The 17,107-nt window shown below is 39.8% G+C and overlaps 1 protein-coding gene across 2 annotated transcripts in view; it reads left to right on the top strand.

Annotated features, from left to right (window-relative positions):
* The window catches only part of LOC111563022 (Krueppel-like factor 7), a 43,365-nt gene extending 28,751 nt beyond the window's left edge, over positions 1-14,614 (top strand). Inside the window, exons 3-5 of one of the 2 annotated variants that reach the window (XM_035944279.2) lie at positions 3,798-3,921; positions 9,949-10,014; positions 10,411-14,614. In XM_035944279.2, the coding sequence (XP_035800172.1) occupies positions 3,798-3,921; positions 9,949-10,000 (176 nt within the window). In that variant the 3' untranslated portion in view covers positions 10,001-10,014; positions 10,411-14,614. Of the gene's footprint in view, positions 1-3,797; positions 3,922-9,948 lie in introns of both variants that reach the window. The other variant, XM_055008645.1, reaches the window with a different exon arrangement.
* The last annotated feature ends 2,493 nt before the right edge of the window (positions 14,615-17,107 follow it).

The following is a 17,107-nucleotide window of genomic DNA, read 5'->3' as shown; positions in this document are numbered from 1 at the left end:
GGAACCCTTCCCTCTAGAGTCGATCAGTGTCACTTAAGGTGCAAAAAGCAACGAAAAGGAACATCTGTCTTGTTATTTAAAACAGGAAGGTAGAATGATGAAGGGGGGGATGTCAGTGTAAGATGACAAAAGGAAACAACAAAAGCTAAAGAAACTACAGAAGAAGAGAAGAGAAAGTGACATGAAGTGAAACAAAGAGTAGATGAAGACAGAAGGCAGGAATAAGGAGGTACGGTAAAGCGACCCTCTTCAGAAAAAGACAGCAGTGCCACAGGCTCCCCCATTCACTGAGCCATTATCCTGACAAGTTTAAAGATGTCATTACTCAAATCCTCTTTTTCTTAGTTGTTATTTCCATAAATTACCGACGGAGAAAAGGCTGTGATTTAATCTGGAATTAGACGAGCTGAGTTGAAATGACAGTGCCCTGTAGAGCTTTTTGTGAATAGGCTTATGGCAGATAAGGAATGGTACAATTAGATTTGGGCAGGGTAAAACACGATGACTGTTGGGTTCTTCTGTCTTCTCTCGTGCTCTTTCTCTGTGTCTTTCTCTCTCTCTGTCTTTTTCTCTCTCTCTCTGTCTCTGTCTCTCACCTCATCTGCCTCTGTCTGTTTCTCATCGTTTCCACTCTCTCTGGCTCTCGTTTCATTCTGTGTCAGTCTTTTAGCCAGTCTGTCTATCTGCATGTATGCCTCTCTATCCTGGTCATGTTTTGTCACTCTGCTCTTTTTCTCCCTTTCGTCAGTGTTGCACATATTTTCTATACGTGCTACTTTGTTGGTTAGTTACTGCAATATTGACAAACTGCCAAGACATCTGACTGGTGACACCAAATGCTTCTATCGACAGACCTTCTCTTTAGTTGCTTTCACTTCAAAATTCCACAACTGGCTCATAAAGAAAATATCTTACAACATCTTAACAGTGATGTGAATATGTGCTTAAATGTTACAACAGCTCGCACAGAATAATTTGGTCTACATGACCATGAGAAGACATTTTTAATTTTCTTTTTTCTTTTTTTTTTGCATTGCATTGTCTTTGCTTGTGTTGAATTTTTTTTCATATTAACAGTACATACAAAAGCATGCAGAGCATATTTAAGTCTTTGATTTTAAGATGTTGTTTGGCCAGAATTCATAAACTACAATTGAATAAATCTGACAATTCTGGGTATTTTCTTACAAAATGTTTCACTCTGAGTGTACATCACTTCATCCATCCCTCGTCATTCTGTCTTAACATGCTTCTCTCTTCTTCATCTCCAAGCCTACAGCGCTAGAAGCCTATAAAACATTCTCTGAGAGCCTCTATAATGACCTCGGAGACCCAGATGCCCTGCTTCGGCTCTAGCTAATGGAGGGAATGTAATTAACTTCAACACTGGCACCTGAGAGTCTGAGAGAGTCTGTGTTTGTGTGTGAGCATTCGGAAGTACCAGATTACATATAATGGGACAGTGACTCAGGAAACACCCAGTTATCAGATTATGGATGAGAAATGTGTAATTGTTTATTTGATTATTTTTTTTAAATTCAAATGTGAGTGGCAGTAAATTGGAATCTTATTTAACAATGCAGAAAAAAATTGCACTGTCCACAGTCAGGATTCTTGAAATCAGAACAAATAATCCACTTAGCTTCATAATCGACATTATATGTTTTACAGGCAAAGTAATCCAAAAGTAACAGAGCATAATCAGATTATCTTGCTGAGTTCAGGCTCATCCAGTGGATTACGTTAATGATTGCCATTTAAAACTGTCAGGATGTAACACTGTATTTTAAAAGTAGCCTTTTCATCAAGCGTTTGTGAGAGAAAAAGTGTGTGTATGTTTGCAAATAATGTGTGCTTGCTCTACTTGCCTGTTTGTACGAGGGCATCTTGAGGGAGAGGAGAACGAAGGAGGGGGGGTGTGTTGCTAAGCAACGGGGCCAGTGTATCGTTGGAGGAGTCGGTAGCTGAGTGGTTATGTACTGCTGCAGGCTCTGGTCTCTTAGTGTCCCCCCTCCCTCTCCCTCTCCTCCTCCTGCACCACCACCACTACTACCATCGCAACCCCAGCCTCTCTTCTCCCTCATCTCTGCCTCTTGCCCTGTACAGCTCTATGGTTACCGTCGCTAAGCAACTGCCTCCATGCTCTGCCAGCGTGCTCAGTAATTGGCCAGTGGCATGGCGGCGCGCCGTTGCCAGATCCAGCCAGCTGCACTGACTACTGCCTCCTCATGTTTCACCACTACCCCCCACCTTCTCACATACACACACAGATACACCCCACCCCCTTGCTTCCATTGCTAGGCAACACATTCAAGCATCCCTGCCTCCCGGGAATTTCATTGGCCAGAGCCGGATGGCCCAAACCTGCTGCTTTGGGTGCTTCTGGGAAGTGAGGCAGTATGTTAAGGATGCATGGTCGCAATGGGGACATGCATGCATGGATGGATGGAAAAGGGCAAGACTAATTTCCGGGTCTAAAAGAAAGCACTTTAGACTCTGTATTAAGAGACAATTCTTAATATTACAATATTGTTAAAATTTATCTGAAAAAAAATCCTGCATAATAGTGGAATACAAATCAGAGTAGAGAGAAAGTCAAAATGAATAAATCTCTATGCACTAGCGGTGTTTCTTTTTGTCATTTCATGAGTGCTGACTGGAGGTCACTCTTACTTGTTTATCACCTCATCACTGATGTAACCTAATGTTTCTCACCATCAAAATTCACATCATTCCTACTAATGGAGTTTTCCATAACTTGGCTTCCTACTGCATATATTTAATAGAAGGTGCTCGAGCCGATCAAACGTTAAGAGATTTGTATAGTTTTCTGATTTGCTTTGTCCTGTGCTGGTCTGCTTTGCATTTCAGGTCAATCTTGCCATGAAAGTGCAGTTCATGGTTGCTACATTTGACATTTAACACTGAAATACTGTATACAGTGCTGATTTTTTTTTCTGCGCACAATCAGGGAATTTTTACAGCAGCCGGCACTGATAATGACAGCAAAGCGCTACTGTCTCACTCTTCTCAATTTTGACTGTCTTCACAAAGCAGGTGATGCATTGATGGTGTCCATTTTTGATAATTCAATAAATTAAGCCGTTATATATGCCAAAACCACTCAGCTAGTCAGTGTGTCTGAATTCAACCATGAGCACCAGTCCAGATGGGATGTGACTGATGCAGGTGACATCTTTGGAGGTGGACGCAGCTGGCGGATTGTGGCTTCCTTGTCATTATGTGACTGGCCTAATTGTCACCACCCCTTTCCCCTCCTCCTCTCTTCCCTAACAGCCTATCCGCAGCCTCCTCTGTCTTAATCCACTTCTGCAACACTTCTCTCCTACTCCACTTTTCCCTCTCCTGGTCTCTTCTCACCTCCTCTTCTCATTCTCTCATCTACCTTGCTTCTAATCCCCTCCCTCTCCACCTCTTTTCTCGCTCCACTGCTCTCAACCCCCCACTCCTCTTCTGCGTGTTCAGCAAGACTGGAGACCAGTGGGAGCTTCTCCATCTCAGTGCTAAACATTGCATTGCTCTCTTTTCAGTCCCCGATAAAGGGGGAAAATGACAGTTTGAATGCAAACCTCAATGTACAGGATGCAGTTACTTACATTAAAGCCCCAAATCTACAACATATATCAAACATAAACGTAAGCGTGCCAAATATTTGGGGTCATCCTTTTACAATCCAGTACTACATGGTGTTTGTGCATGGACACAGCATAGACAAATAAGCCTGTGATTGGTGTATAGACGATCAAACAGGTGCTTATGTGTTTTTCATTCCCCAGGTGAGAAGCCGTACAAGTGCTCGTGGGAGGGCTGTGAGTGGCGATTCGCCCGGAGCGATGAGCTGACGAGGCACTACCGCAAACACACCGGTGCCAAGCCTTTTAAGTGCAACCATTGTGACAGGTCTGTCAAAACACAACTCTCCCTCCTTCCTTTCCATCTCATGTTTTTCTTCCATTTTCCAAAGGGTTATTTGAAGTACTTCCACGAGCACAGCAGGCTATGTTTTACCATTGTGTTTTGTACACAGTTTGGTGTAGTAAGCGAGCGCTACAAGATGCTGGTAACACCCAAATGTGTTTGGTACTGACCCAGTTTAAAAGTGTGTTGGCAGGATTACTAATATGCGCTGCTTTGCAACACGCACCAGATTCCACTTGCTCAGTCTTTCAGTAAGAATCCAGAGAGTTCTCATTCTGCTCAAAATCCACATTAGGCCTGGTGCAGAATATTAATAGTGAATCTTCTCACATGATGATACATGGCCTTGATTTGGAGGCTGCTCTCAGACAGGGAAAGAGGTGTGAAATGAATGTAGAAGCTATTAGCATAGTCACACCTAACTTCAAGGAATATTAATTTGAACATAAGTTTTTGGGGTTTAAGTAGTTTAATAATTTGTCAAAACACAATATCTCAGGAACAAATCACTGTCCCTCAGAAAAGCATCTTTGGGTTTAAAAGTCAGGTACACCATTTATCTGAGCCAGAAACTGTTAACAGAAAGAATCATAAGATTTCATCTTTCCAGCGGTCCTTGAACTAATCACATGTAACATGTAACATTCCCATCAGTGAAATTGCCCAAATTAAGCTTAAAGTACTGATATTTCATCAAAAACACTTACACACACTTTATTCTAACATCATTGTTGTTTTTTTTTTAAATGAGCACAGATATGCTGTTTGGCACTGTTTCTGTAATAAAACAGACTCCTTGGCTCAACCAATAAGCTATTAGTAACTCAGCTGGCAAAGTATTTGGCTGAACTGTAGGTTGTGTTTACACAAACAGATAAAATAAAGGTTTCCTTGTCGTAACTGGTACGGTTTTTGATGCACTGGACCTTTACATCAAAAATGTATTTGGGGAATTACTAAAACCACCATGAGCCACAATACATTTCTCTGTGTGTCTGTAAATTAATCTCAGTTCGCCCAGTGATTGAAGAGAGTATCCTGAAAACCAGATGATTTTTGATTTGATCCCTGTCACTCTTTGTGTCTTTAAAGAGTTAATCTGATGTAATTTGCCTGTGACACTTCTTAATCAGTCGCCTTGGTTTCTGTTTAATTATGAATCAAAATGTTAATTTTGTAGGCTTTTTAAATGTGGCTCCACTGACAAAAACCTTAAGTTTTAAATGGCTACAATTCACTGGAAAAAAACTGTTCAACTCAGACACAAAAATCTTTACTCCTATTTTAATTACACCCCTCTGTCTGTGATGGGGCCCTTGCTGACACCTCTGGGATCTCTCAGCAATGCTGTCTGCAGGAGCTAAAGCAAAGCATCATACATGGAAAAAATCATTTTGAGGGTACTGCAATGCAAAATTTCTGCAGTAGCCATATTCTCATAAACAATATTTGCTTAAAACTTACTGTTTAAACACCTGATCTGACATGGTGCCTCCTAAATCAAACATCTCTTAATATATAGAGGCTTTTTGTAGTTTTTGTCATTTCATGTGGAAAAAATTTACTTCATTTGTCTCATACAGTAGGGCTGCAGTGGCTAGGTGGTTAGCACTGTTGCTTTGCAACTAGAAGAATCTTTCTGTATGGAGTTTGCATGTTCTCCCTGTGCATGCATGGGTTTTCTCCAGGTACTCCGGCTTCCTCCTGCAGTCCAGAAACATGCTGAGGTTAATTGATGATTCTAAATTGTCTGTAGATGTGAATGTGAGTGTGCTTCATTGTCTCTCTGTGTAGCCCTGCGATAGACCTGTTCAGGGTGTAGCCCTGCGTTTGGCCTGTTCAGGGTGTCCCCTGCCTTCGCCCTGAGTCAGCTGGGATAGGATGTATCATACAGTGATGTCAGTAGTGAAGTGGAATTTGACTTTTGCATCTTATTTTTGCCCCAGGTGCCCATTTTAAACAAGTCAAATTACATTTTTACATATTTGGATTTTTTATTTTATTTTATGTTAGCTGTATTTCTTTTCCTGTATAAAGTTATGTCAATGCTGAACAAGTCAAATTAGATTTTTTTTTTTTTTTTAACATTTAATTTAGATTTTACTTGTATTTTTTGAATTTTCATATTTTCACTTTGAATTTGACTTTTATTTATTAGTTATGTTAGTTCTGTCAGTATTGAAAAAGTCAAATTATAATTTTATATATTTTTACATTTGGTTAGTGATGATGTTAATTTTTATATATGCAGTTCTGTCAGTACTAACAGAGTCAAATTAGATGTTTAGATTTTCATTCATCCAATATTAGTGCTTTTTGAGCTCAGTGAAGCTGATCCCCCATCCACATAAAAAAATCAAGCAAACAGGCTGGCTAATGCTTCGTTTGTGCTGATTTGTGCTGCTAAAATTTTTGAGATATTAAAGATTATTTTTTAGATCATTCAGAGGTCATCATTACCCCAGCTTGCTCCAAAATGAACCAGACTGGTCTACTTTTTTAGTACTTCATTTGTGCTGATTTGTTTGTGCTTCTACGGTTTCTGAGATATTACAAGTTTTATTTACAGACGATCACATATCTTGACCCGAACTGATTATGTCTGTGGTCTTTAATGTGTATAACGTGTTAATGTATATAACGTGTATAATAACTAATGTAATAACATCTGAGGATGTTCAATCTGTGCTATTGCTGGAAAATGTCTTTTTGAAATGCCTTTGTGTATAAATTTGTTCAATAAAGTTCGGTTAAAAAAACGTAAAATGCATTTTTATGTTAATAAATGATTTACATTTTTAATGAATTGTGCTTTATCTTTACTTCGTCAATCACATTTCTGTCATAAGACAATTAATGCAAATGCTTCAAGGTTTATTTAGGAGTGTGTGCATTTTTTTTTAAACTTTATTGAAAAATGAACAGCATTAATAACATTCTATACTCCCCATTAAAAACTACACAAAATAGCAGTCTTTCACAGCGAATCAACAAGCATCTTGAAAAAAATTCAATGACCTTTACTCAAAAATGTGTAATATCTCAAAAAACTGTAGCAGCACAAAAGAAAATTTTAACAGCACAAATCAGCACAAATGAAGCACTAAAAAAGTAGACCAGTCTGATTAATTTTGGAGTAAGCTGGGGTAATGATGACCTCTGAATGACCTAAAAAATAATCTTTAATATCTCAAAAACTATAGCAGCACAAACGAAAATTTTAACAGCACAAATCAGCACAAACAACGCACTAACCATTCAGCCTGTTTGCTTGGATTTTTTATGTGGGTGGGGGGTCAGCTTCACTGAGCTTAATTTTTGCCACATAAATACGTTTTTGTATAAATGTTCAGTCTATGTCAGTTTTTTTGCAATGTGCTTACAAATCAACAAAAATGTCATCCATTGTCAAAAATATGAAATGCAATACTCTGCACAGCCTCTTTGACAGTTTGAAAATCATCACTATATGGCAAGTTAGATGTGACCTCTGAATCATGCATAGGTTCATTATGAAAGGTCAAAAAGAAATCCCTCTTCACCTGGGGTACTTTTCCTTAATGTCTATAAAAGAGTGGGCATCTTGGTGTGAGGGAACAGAGGGACAGGCCGTGTCAACTTAATCAGGTCCCAGCTGGACAGACTGTAAATACAGTATCCCTCCTCCTGCCACTACCAGACCCCCCCCATCCCTGCAGGCACATCCCTAATTCAGGCCTCTGTCCTCTGTCATGTGTCACAAGGCGCCCAACCCCTTCAGCCCAACTCACATACACCCCTGCTGAGATGAATGAAGAGGGGGGAAATGGGAGAGACAGAGAAGTCGGAGTGGAAAGATTGAGCACTGGGGGGGACAGACCCACGGTGTGCCAGCTGGTGTCGTGCCCCCAAGTCGTGACTCATACTTTACCATCTGTCTCACAGAGTGCACATTCACACACGAGTGTCTTCTGAACCGTTCGTTAATCCCACGTGTGTTTGTTGGTGTGCACGGTCAAAGACGATGACACACAGACATGCAGGTGTGACAGCAAGACAGATGACTGGTGCCTCATCACATGTAGCTCCCCCTCTTGGCCAAGCAGTGACTCATCCAGACACTTTTGACCACTGTCTCAGCGGAAAGTCTGAAACTTGTGTAAAAAAAAAAAAAAAAAGAAAAGACAGAAAAAACTGCTACAAAACTGTTACCGAAAATGCTTTTTATTTTTTAAGAGTGCTGCTTAATTTGTAAGTGTTGTAACTTACTTTCAAGTTTGTTATTTGAGGATTGATTGATGTTTGCAGGTTGCAAGATTGCTTGTTGTAATGAATGTTGGCATTTGTTGCATTAGAAAATGGCTATTTTCTACCAGTTCTCGATTGGGTTGCTTGGATGCCTGCATTACATGAAACCATGGTACTTTGGTGTAACAAGAAGATCAGATTTTACATTCTATAGGCCTGTTACTAAACTTAACCACCCTTCCCAGTAAGCAATTTTCCATAGATTAGATATCTAAAATTCATCTACACTGCCATGTAGGCTACGTTAAAGTTGCTTCATTAGTGAACATCTTAGTAGACGTTTAGATCAGTGGCTATGCATTTAAATATATATGTTAGAAAAATGTAAACATATATGCTTCATGTATGATAATTTTTAAAAAAAATCTCAATTGAACTGAGCAGAGATCAAACCTGTCAAACTTGACATTGTCAACATAAAAATTTCTGAGTTAACCAGCAAAGAAAACAGGCCCATACCAATATGTAACCCATACAATGAAGAATAAGATAAGCATATAATTAACATATAGATATATATATTAATGGCATGAAAGTGCTTTCATATTTAAAAATAATTATGAAGTGAAAAAATAGCCTTGATTCACCCTTGCCATCTAGTCAGATTCTATTCAGATTATTTTAGTCAAATATATGGACTCCAGATGTGCAACTTGCATAAATAAAGTTGTTTTTGTGATGTGCATATATAATAAAGAATTAAACTGCTTGAACTAAAAGCCATGGATGTTGAAACTGGATTTACATACAGTAGCACATAATTTTTGTTTTTAAAGATGACAATATACACAACAAATACTACAGTTGAGAATCTTATCCAATTAAAGTTGCTTGTGTGAAATCTAAAAGTGGTCTACAGTACCCAAAGATATTCAAGCCTATTTGAGAGCAATGTCAAAACTGCAACTCAACTGCAGATCCTAAAAAAATTTGAAATGTTCCAGTGTGGGAGCAATTTTCCACGCTCTTGATTGTTCTGCTGAAGATAATTAAATAAAACAACTTCACTAAACTCTAAAAAAAAATACCTCCATCTCAGATATTTCTTGCACACTAATCACCAAAACACGCAGCTCCCAATTATCTAAAAGGAAGCAACACTTTCTTTCAGAAAAGCTTTTCTCTGGCGAATGGAGCTGTAGTTTTAGCTCAGCGAGCACACAACAGAAACACTAGTCATAGTGGTGAAAATGTGGGTCTTATAATGGCTGTGTGCATGGGATAAACAAAACACCAGCTGAAAGCATATATTATGTCATTTGTGGCAATTAGGTTGAATAATCATTTGTAACAAACATTTATAAAAACTCTCACTGAAAAAAATTGGCCAGAGCAGTTCCATTTTTCAACTATGCCCTAGTATTTTTGCAAGCCTGATTTCAAATGAGAGTCTAAGATTCATCTAATTTAGTTAACGTTTTACAGCACATGTTTTGCATGCCGCTTTCTTTTTTCCTCGTCCTCCCTCCCCCCTCCACACCGTTTCAACAGATCCATCTGCGGGCTCTCTAGCTATTCATGCCGCAGCTGAAGTCATTAGGCGTGCTGCTGAAAATGCTGATTATGAATTTGTTACACATATACTAATTGCGTGTGCATTAGTGGCTCAGCACTCACTAGCTAACAGCAACATTTAGCTCAATCGACAAAACAAACTTCTTTCCCTTGTATTAGTAACAAGCTTAACAAGCTGTTCTCTGTTTCTCTCGCTTTGGATTGCAGGTGTTTCTCACGGTCGGATCATTTGGCGCTACACATGAAGAGGCACATCTGAGGGATTCAAGAGAGGTCAGTGGAAGAGAGGGGAAGAGGATGGAGGTGGAAGAAGGAGAGGGAGCTTTATCTGCAGAAAAATAACATGAATGTTGTCAAAGAGACAGCGGGATGGACTCAAAGAAACGCCAGATTTAGTGGCCACAGAGACGCTGACTACAGACAAAAACTGATCCTAAGTGGCTCCGTCAATCTGTGCCCAGCCAGTTCGTTCATGATTCCACAGTGTCACGTTTTCATCTCACAAATGTCCCCCTGTGTCATTATGTGGACTATACAGATGCTTCATCCCACCCTTTGTATGTGTCGCAGAGGTCGATCACATGATGAGTGGTGAACCATGTGCCCTTAGTTGGCAGCTCTTTATTTTAATCATCCTTGTGTTTTTTTTTTTTGTTTTTTTTTTTGCAGTGGTCCCTTGGTGAAGCACTTCTAAAAGTTCATGCAAGCGAGGATACCAATGCCAAACTGGACTGGTTGTACAACATTTTTTTGTGTATTCAAGATTTCAAGATTTCCTCCTCTAGAATGCTCATTTCTGACAGTAGCTGAAGCAAGCAAGCACTCCATCCAACTTGCCACAGCCTTTACAGATCACCAAAGGGTTTATTTTCTCATGTATTGGACAAACAATAATTTGACATTTCTTCATCCGACTTCTGTCACATCCACCAACTGGATCCATTTATAAATCTGTCCGGTTTGATGGCATCGGAGCACTTGTTTGAATGGGGTGTTAGATTGGATTTCCCGAAGACGTGAAGGTGGGAATGTGTTGAGCTGATGTGTTGCAAAGACTGATTGAGGTCATCCAGGGGACTGGCTTGCTTTTTGAGCATCATCCATTGCGGGTTACCACTGGATGAGGCTAACTAATCTACTCTGGGAAAGACTCCTGGAATGTCAGCCGAAGCTGAGTGTCTCAAGAGATGGCTCCTAAGAGTGTTTTTTCCTCTCTGGGATCTTGACTCTTACTTTGTCAGAAACTGTTGCACAATTGACTCTTTAAAAACTTTTTGTAAAAAAAAGCAAAAAAAAGCAAAAAAAAGCTTCATTGTCTTGAACTAGGAGACAATTTGGAAGTCACCAAATGCTGGCTTTCACATGCCATAGGAGCATGGACAGCCACATGCACAAGTCAAAGCAGCAAGTTGACTGTGATAGCACATGGAACACAAACAAGATCACTATGTATGTGAAGGCTATATGGTTTCAAAGAAAAGATTCTCATATTTGTTCGAAAAACACAAAAAGATCACTTTGAAGAACTCATTGGAAATGAATGCAACAAAAAACAAACAAAACAAAAACACAAATGTGTACTGTAGATGCCTGAAATGATCTCTTTGGCCTTTGAGAGTGATTGGCACCTAACTAGTCATTGGGTTGAGGAGGGATTCGTCCTGTTCACACCACCCATAGAGAATTCTTCCAGTTCAGCAACTTTCAGACATCATTTCAGAAACAAAACAGCATTTAATAGCTCTTTGAATCTGGCCCTATGCACATCCAATAACATTCCTGCCGGCTTCCTGACCAACATGAATGCAGATTTCTACCCTGATGGATATGGAAGGACTTATAGGGAGATCATAAGTGACACAAATTCAGTCAATTAGGTGGCTCTTCTCAGAGTAAAACAATGTAAATGTATCTGTTGCAAGTCTGAACATGTTGCCAGGCCCATGACAGCACTTGTGTGTGGTTGGTAAGATCATACCAGAGACCATTTGTGTTCAACCTTTCTCTTTTTCATATTAACAATGAATAATTTGACTTTGCATAACTAGCTAGTCATGGCTGGTAACTTTTGGCATTTTGCTAGTCTTACTGGACCAGCAGGAGGTCATGAGTGCAGATTTCCAGTGGGTGGCTGAGATGGGTTTAAGGCAGGATGGATTTGCTCAGTCAGCAGTGATAACTGCCCCATCAGCTCATGAAACTGCAGCCGAGTGAAACTCACACACGTAGAGTGACGCATACATTCACTCCTAGAAAACTGGAATTAGAATTTCTCTGTGTGACCTGACTTGTATCAGAGAGAACAAAGACAGAAAAAATCCAGTTCTTAGACAACATGTCTTTAATCCGCAGATACTTTTTTAGATGAACATGTGATCAGTTCAAGTGCACACAAATCAAACAGGCAGCTTGGACAAAAGTAGATTGTTAAAATACTGACAAACTTGTCAAGGTGTTTATTGTTTATTTTAAAATGCTTAAAACTTCGAGGCCAAATGAGATGCAGAGCAGTCTGCATTTTGGCAAGGGAGACACAAAACTGATTTCTTACTATGTACCAGAGGCACATTTCAATTTTGGGTATAAATGCAGAGCAGCTCAATCATATCTAGACATGGTCTACCTGCAGCTCTGAAGATGGATGCTGTATCAAGTCGCGCTTCACATAAAAAGTGAGCTCAGTCTTTCTTAATGTGGAAACAAGCCTTGGTTTCTTATATTAAGCAAGCCGGATCTCACGCCCAACTTGTCACATACTGCCACTGGGTACCATTTAGCATTTTTTTTAACCTGCTGGACAGTTGACAGACCTTTAAAAATCTGATGCCATGAGTCCGCTGCCAATTGTTTTCTGTTGGTATCATCACTATTGGTCCTTTTCAGGCACTAAGAAATTTGCCTTCTAAAATGAGCTTAATGAGGCACACTATGATCTTTTCCTAAATTTAACAAAATGTTTTGGGGCCTAAACTTAACCAGTGAGTGAACTACAAACACTCAGTTGTTGTTGAAATTATGCTACTTTTCTGGTCCTTTAGAGTCCACATGGAAGATGGATGTGCAGTAGCTCGCATCTATCCATTCAATTTCTCTCACTCACAAAGAAAATATAGCACCAGGCTAATGAGGCTGTTTAAAACTGGACAAACTCTTGTTACTCTCACTAATCTTTGATACATCAGTGACTCTGACAAAACGGCAGTATTTGGCAATCTGGGAATGAAAACTGATTGATTGAGCACATCGGGTGACCACATTAGAAAACAACTGACGCAAGTTTTAACTGCTGGTTTACTTTAAAGAAGACCAAAAATTCTCACGAGCCATCTAGGTTGCAGCTACAACACGATCAATGCAACTTGTCACTCTTTATGTTTGTTAATAAATATTAGAGATTGCGTTGGGAGAAAATATAAAAATGTTTAGTTCTAATTTCAGAACAGGCTAGGAGGTCTGTTGTTCTCCTGCTTTAGCCAAACTCTCCATATGGAAGATAAAATGAAGAATAGCAGTTTAACCTGCGGGTTAAAACTGCATCATCAATGGCAGCTGTACTTGTGTGTTTCAGTATTTCAGTGGATAACTCTATTGTTGAACTGAACTGCTGTGAATGTGTGGGAAGATGGGGAGTGTCGTTTATTTTGCTATTTTTGTTCATGTTCAGTCGAGGAGAGCTGAGGATTTTGGACTGATTTTCATGTAGACTTGAAGGAGGACATGGAAATATCCCATTTAAAGGACTATTCTTGTGAGCTGACATAAACAAATTGTTCTCTTCATGTGTATGCCAGGAGCCCCAAAAAAACTGGGATTTCAAAATGTGAATGTGTTTTCTTGAAAGGTTGTTTCATGTTGTTTCTGAGGATGCAGTTCAGTCCTTTGTCATCTTAATGAATGATTGTCAATTCTACTGTGCCTGTGTGTTCTTTGTCTGTTTGTATTTGCACTGAATTTTTTGGGAAAACAAAAAGAAATCACTTGCATATCTGATGTTTTCTGTCTGCTTGCGCACTACAGGTCACACAACAACAACCCTTGGTGATGAAACATGGATCACAAAGTCTGTATAGTAGTTGTTTACCGCAAAAATGTACACACTCATGCACACATGCCACATGGATACATTGTAGACATGCACCTATATATGCATGCAGACACTCTGTAAACACAAATTCATACATTCATGTAACATGCAGACAAATCCGTACACATATATGCACAAGCACATCCTTAATCCACACAAACACCTGAATACACTCACGCGCACACAAACACTTATTCTCCGTTCTCCTTGTGTGTTTTTCACCATTTCCATGCCACCTTGTGAGAGTCAGAGATCCACACTGCAGCTCTTGCTCTCAGCCGAAGGTGGGAGGATGGGGTTTGGGGGGGTACACGAATTACTGTGTGTGACACCACCTCTGTTTCCACCAGGTCTGAATTTTAAATCAAACACACCCCCCTTTTCTACCAGCATTCTCATCGCTTCTTCCTCTTCCTCTTCTCCCATCCCGTCTCCCCCCCTTCCATTTTCTCAGATATGATCCCTTTCAACTCCTCTCCTCTGTCCAACCCCCACCCACCGCCTTCCCTTCTCACTTCCCCCTCCTCACCTTCCCCTCCATTTTTCCTATGTTGTCTTTCTCCTTTTCTTTCTCTGTACAAAGTGTTTCAAATTTATCATTTGTATATTATGATGTATGCGTATGATAATGTTCTTTATTATGGAAAAATGAGAAAGATTTATTTTTGTTACCAGTTTGTTTCATAATTCCTTTTTTAAATTGGTATTGTAATATCTCTATGCAAGGAACTGTTCGGTGAATCGTTTTTATTTAAGAATGTAATTATGTGTAATAAATGGTAGAAGCAGCTTGGCATGGAGTATTCGTGGTTCTTGGCTGGTCTGTTAATAGCACTTTCATCTGGCAACAATATGCACCTAATCATCTATCGTCACATAGAATATTTTCTGATTCCTTATCAAGTCTCAATCACAGAGCCATTCAGTTTGTTAACAATAAGTGCCCAGAGTACATTCACATAACCCTTTTGCTTTTCCTCTCACTGACCGGAGCCCTTTTAAGGACTGGCTGATTTAGCTTTGCCACAGTTAGATGTGCAAACCAACTTGGCGAAAGTGGGCAGGAGAATTAATTTACACACTCCTCTTTCTGCTATTTGCAGCAATCTAGCCTTGGGTGAATAAAAAAGGCCTCTGATTTATCGTTCTCTTTGATCAAATGCAAGAAATGGGCCAGCATACTTTAACTTTGCCTGAATGCACACTTTGGTTGTCCTCCTCCGAGGGAGCATGTTAATTACATCTGTTACCAACCAAGGTGATGACTTATCCGCTATTCCTGCCTTTTGACCATGACTAGCTGATAAAAGGGTAATCGAATAACTAATGGATAATTAGGGAGTAATTACTCCCTGGTAAATGGCCCTATGCTGTCTATTAATTCTCCTTGGGTCTGGCAGTGAGAAACTCCCATAAGGTTCTTTGTTTCATTTAATACTCCCTAATTGAAATGGGCACCTTCATCAAGAAGCTTACATGTATCTGTCGAACTTAATGTTCTTTTATCTGTAATTACAGACAGCCTGCACATTATCTACCTAACTATACCTACTATGTCAATCTTGGAGACACATTATGAAATTAGAAGCGAAAGATTCATTTTTCAATAAAGGTCGCATGTCCAATGAGCGCTTTTCAATCGTCATTTTCATTCTGTGTGATGGAAATGAGCTTGCATGTGAGTTCACAGCAGTGCTGAATGGTCTTAATGTGAGAGAAAGGGCCGCATTCACATCAGCACATATTCATAAAGGTTCACAAACACATGGTCATACAGAGTCATGCTGTGAATCTGTAGCCAGCTAACTGTTGTCTCAATAAGGGTCTATAACCATGCTAGCAGCAGGGAACATGCTTATAGTGGTAATGCTAATATGCTGATGATTTGCAGGTATGTCTGAACATCGTAGTTGACCCCTATAACATCCCCAGAGTTTTCACCTGAACCTAATTTCTTGGCAATCCATCTAATAGCATTGAGACATTTTTCTGAAAAACAATTATTAACCTCATCATGTCAGGATCCTTGTCCCAGCACCTGATTTGCTGGCAGTCTCTAATCCTCCTTTCCCCTCTCTCTGTCTGTCTATGTGACCTGCTGCCTAATCAGCAGCTACTATGAGCACCTGAGCAGAGGTTGGCTCACCTGGCACAAATTACACTCACACGATAAAATCCCGGCTCTGATCTCATTTGCTGCCAGATTGTTGACTTCAACACATGGTTCCCTGCCTTGTTTTCTCATCAATCTGGTGCTTTCAGAGCCTGCCATGTTGTTTAGAACCCCTGCACTCAGAACCAGCCATCCTGGTTTTCCTGCCTGCACCAGCTCCGATCTGCTAGCTAAGTTTGCCTTGTGCCTTGTCAGTTCCATTTTTTAAATAGTTCCCTAAGGCAGTCCTGATAAATTCCTTACGTTACTCCTCTGAGTTCTTCTTACCATGCTGCTCTCACATTTGTTGATTATCTGTTGCTTGCCCCCAGTTAGTTTTTGTGTCTGCTTTATTCAGTGTTCTGAGATCATAGCTCAGTTGGTCTTGAGTTTAGTTTGTTAGTTGCTCACTCTCTCGTGTCGTTATTTGTTCTTTGATCTCGTCACTTCACTGTGCATTAGCAGTAGTGGCACAATGGTTCAGTCCCTGGGCTACTGATCAGAAACGTCAGAGGATCACATGCAAATGCTGCCATTGTTGGGCGCTTGATCCTTCCTGCTCCAGAGACACTGTACCATTGCTGAACCTGCACTCTGACCTCAATTGGATATGCTGTAAAATGCACTTGTGACAAATAAAGGCTTTTTCTGTTTACTGATCTCGTCATCCTCATTCGTGACTGTACCTGGGTTCTTCGTAAACCCCCATGGCAGAGTTGTGGCAAAAGTAAAGTGACAAAGCCAGTCCACACAAATGCATAACTTTTGAAATCTGCCCTGTATTATAACACAAATCCATGCTTTCTCCAAATTGAGTGTGAGGCTGTGTGTAACTCATTCATGTGGCACAGCAGTTGCACCTTCATCAATTATTTATATCTTCTGATGTGATAGTGTTAATGTGTAGCTTCATTAACCTACAAGCTTTTCTACACTGCAAACAGAACAGATTCAGTTTTTAGAGTGAAATTATTGGAAACAAAACAGCCATGCTAGAGATGAATCCAGCACCATTGGGGTGTTGCTACATTTTTTTTCTGGAAAATATAATTTCATCTTGTGAAACCTTTTATACTTGTAAGAAGTGGCTTGCTACAGGAAGTTTTCAGTTTTTGTGGCTTCAGTGTAAA

This window comes from Amphiprion ocellaris, chromosome 24, assembly GCF_022539595.1.
Source record: "Amphiprion ocellaris isolate individual 3 ecotype Okinawa chromosome 24, ASM2253959v1, whole genome shotgun sequence".
NCBI lineage: Eukaryota > Metazoa > Chordata > Actinopteri > Pomacentridae > Amphiprion > Amphiprion ocellaris.
This window is presented reverse-complemented; position numbering and strand designations above follow the sequence as displayed.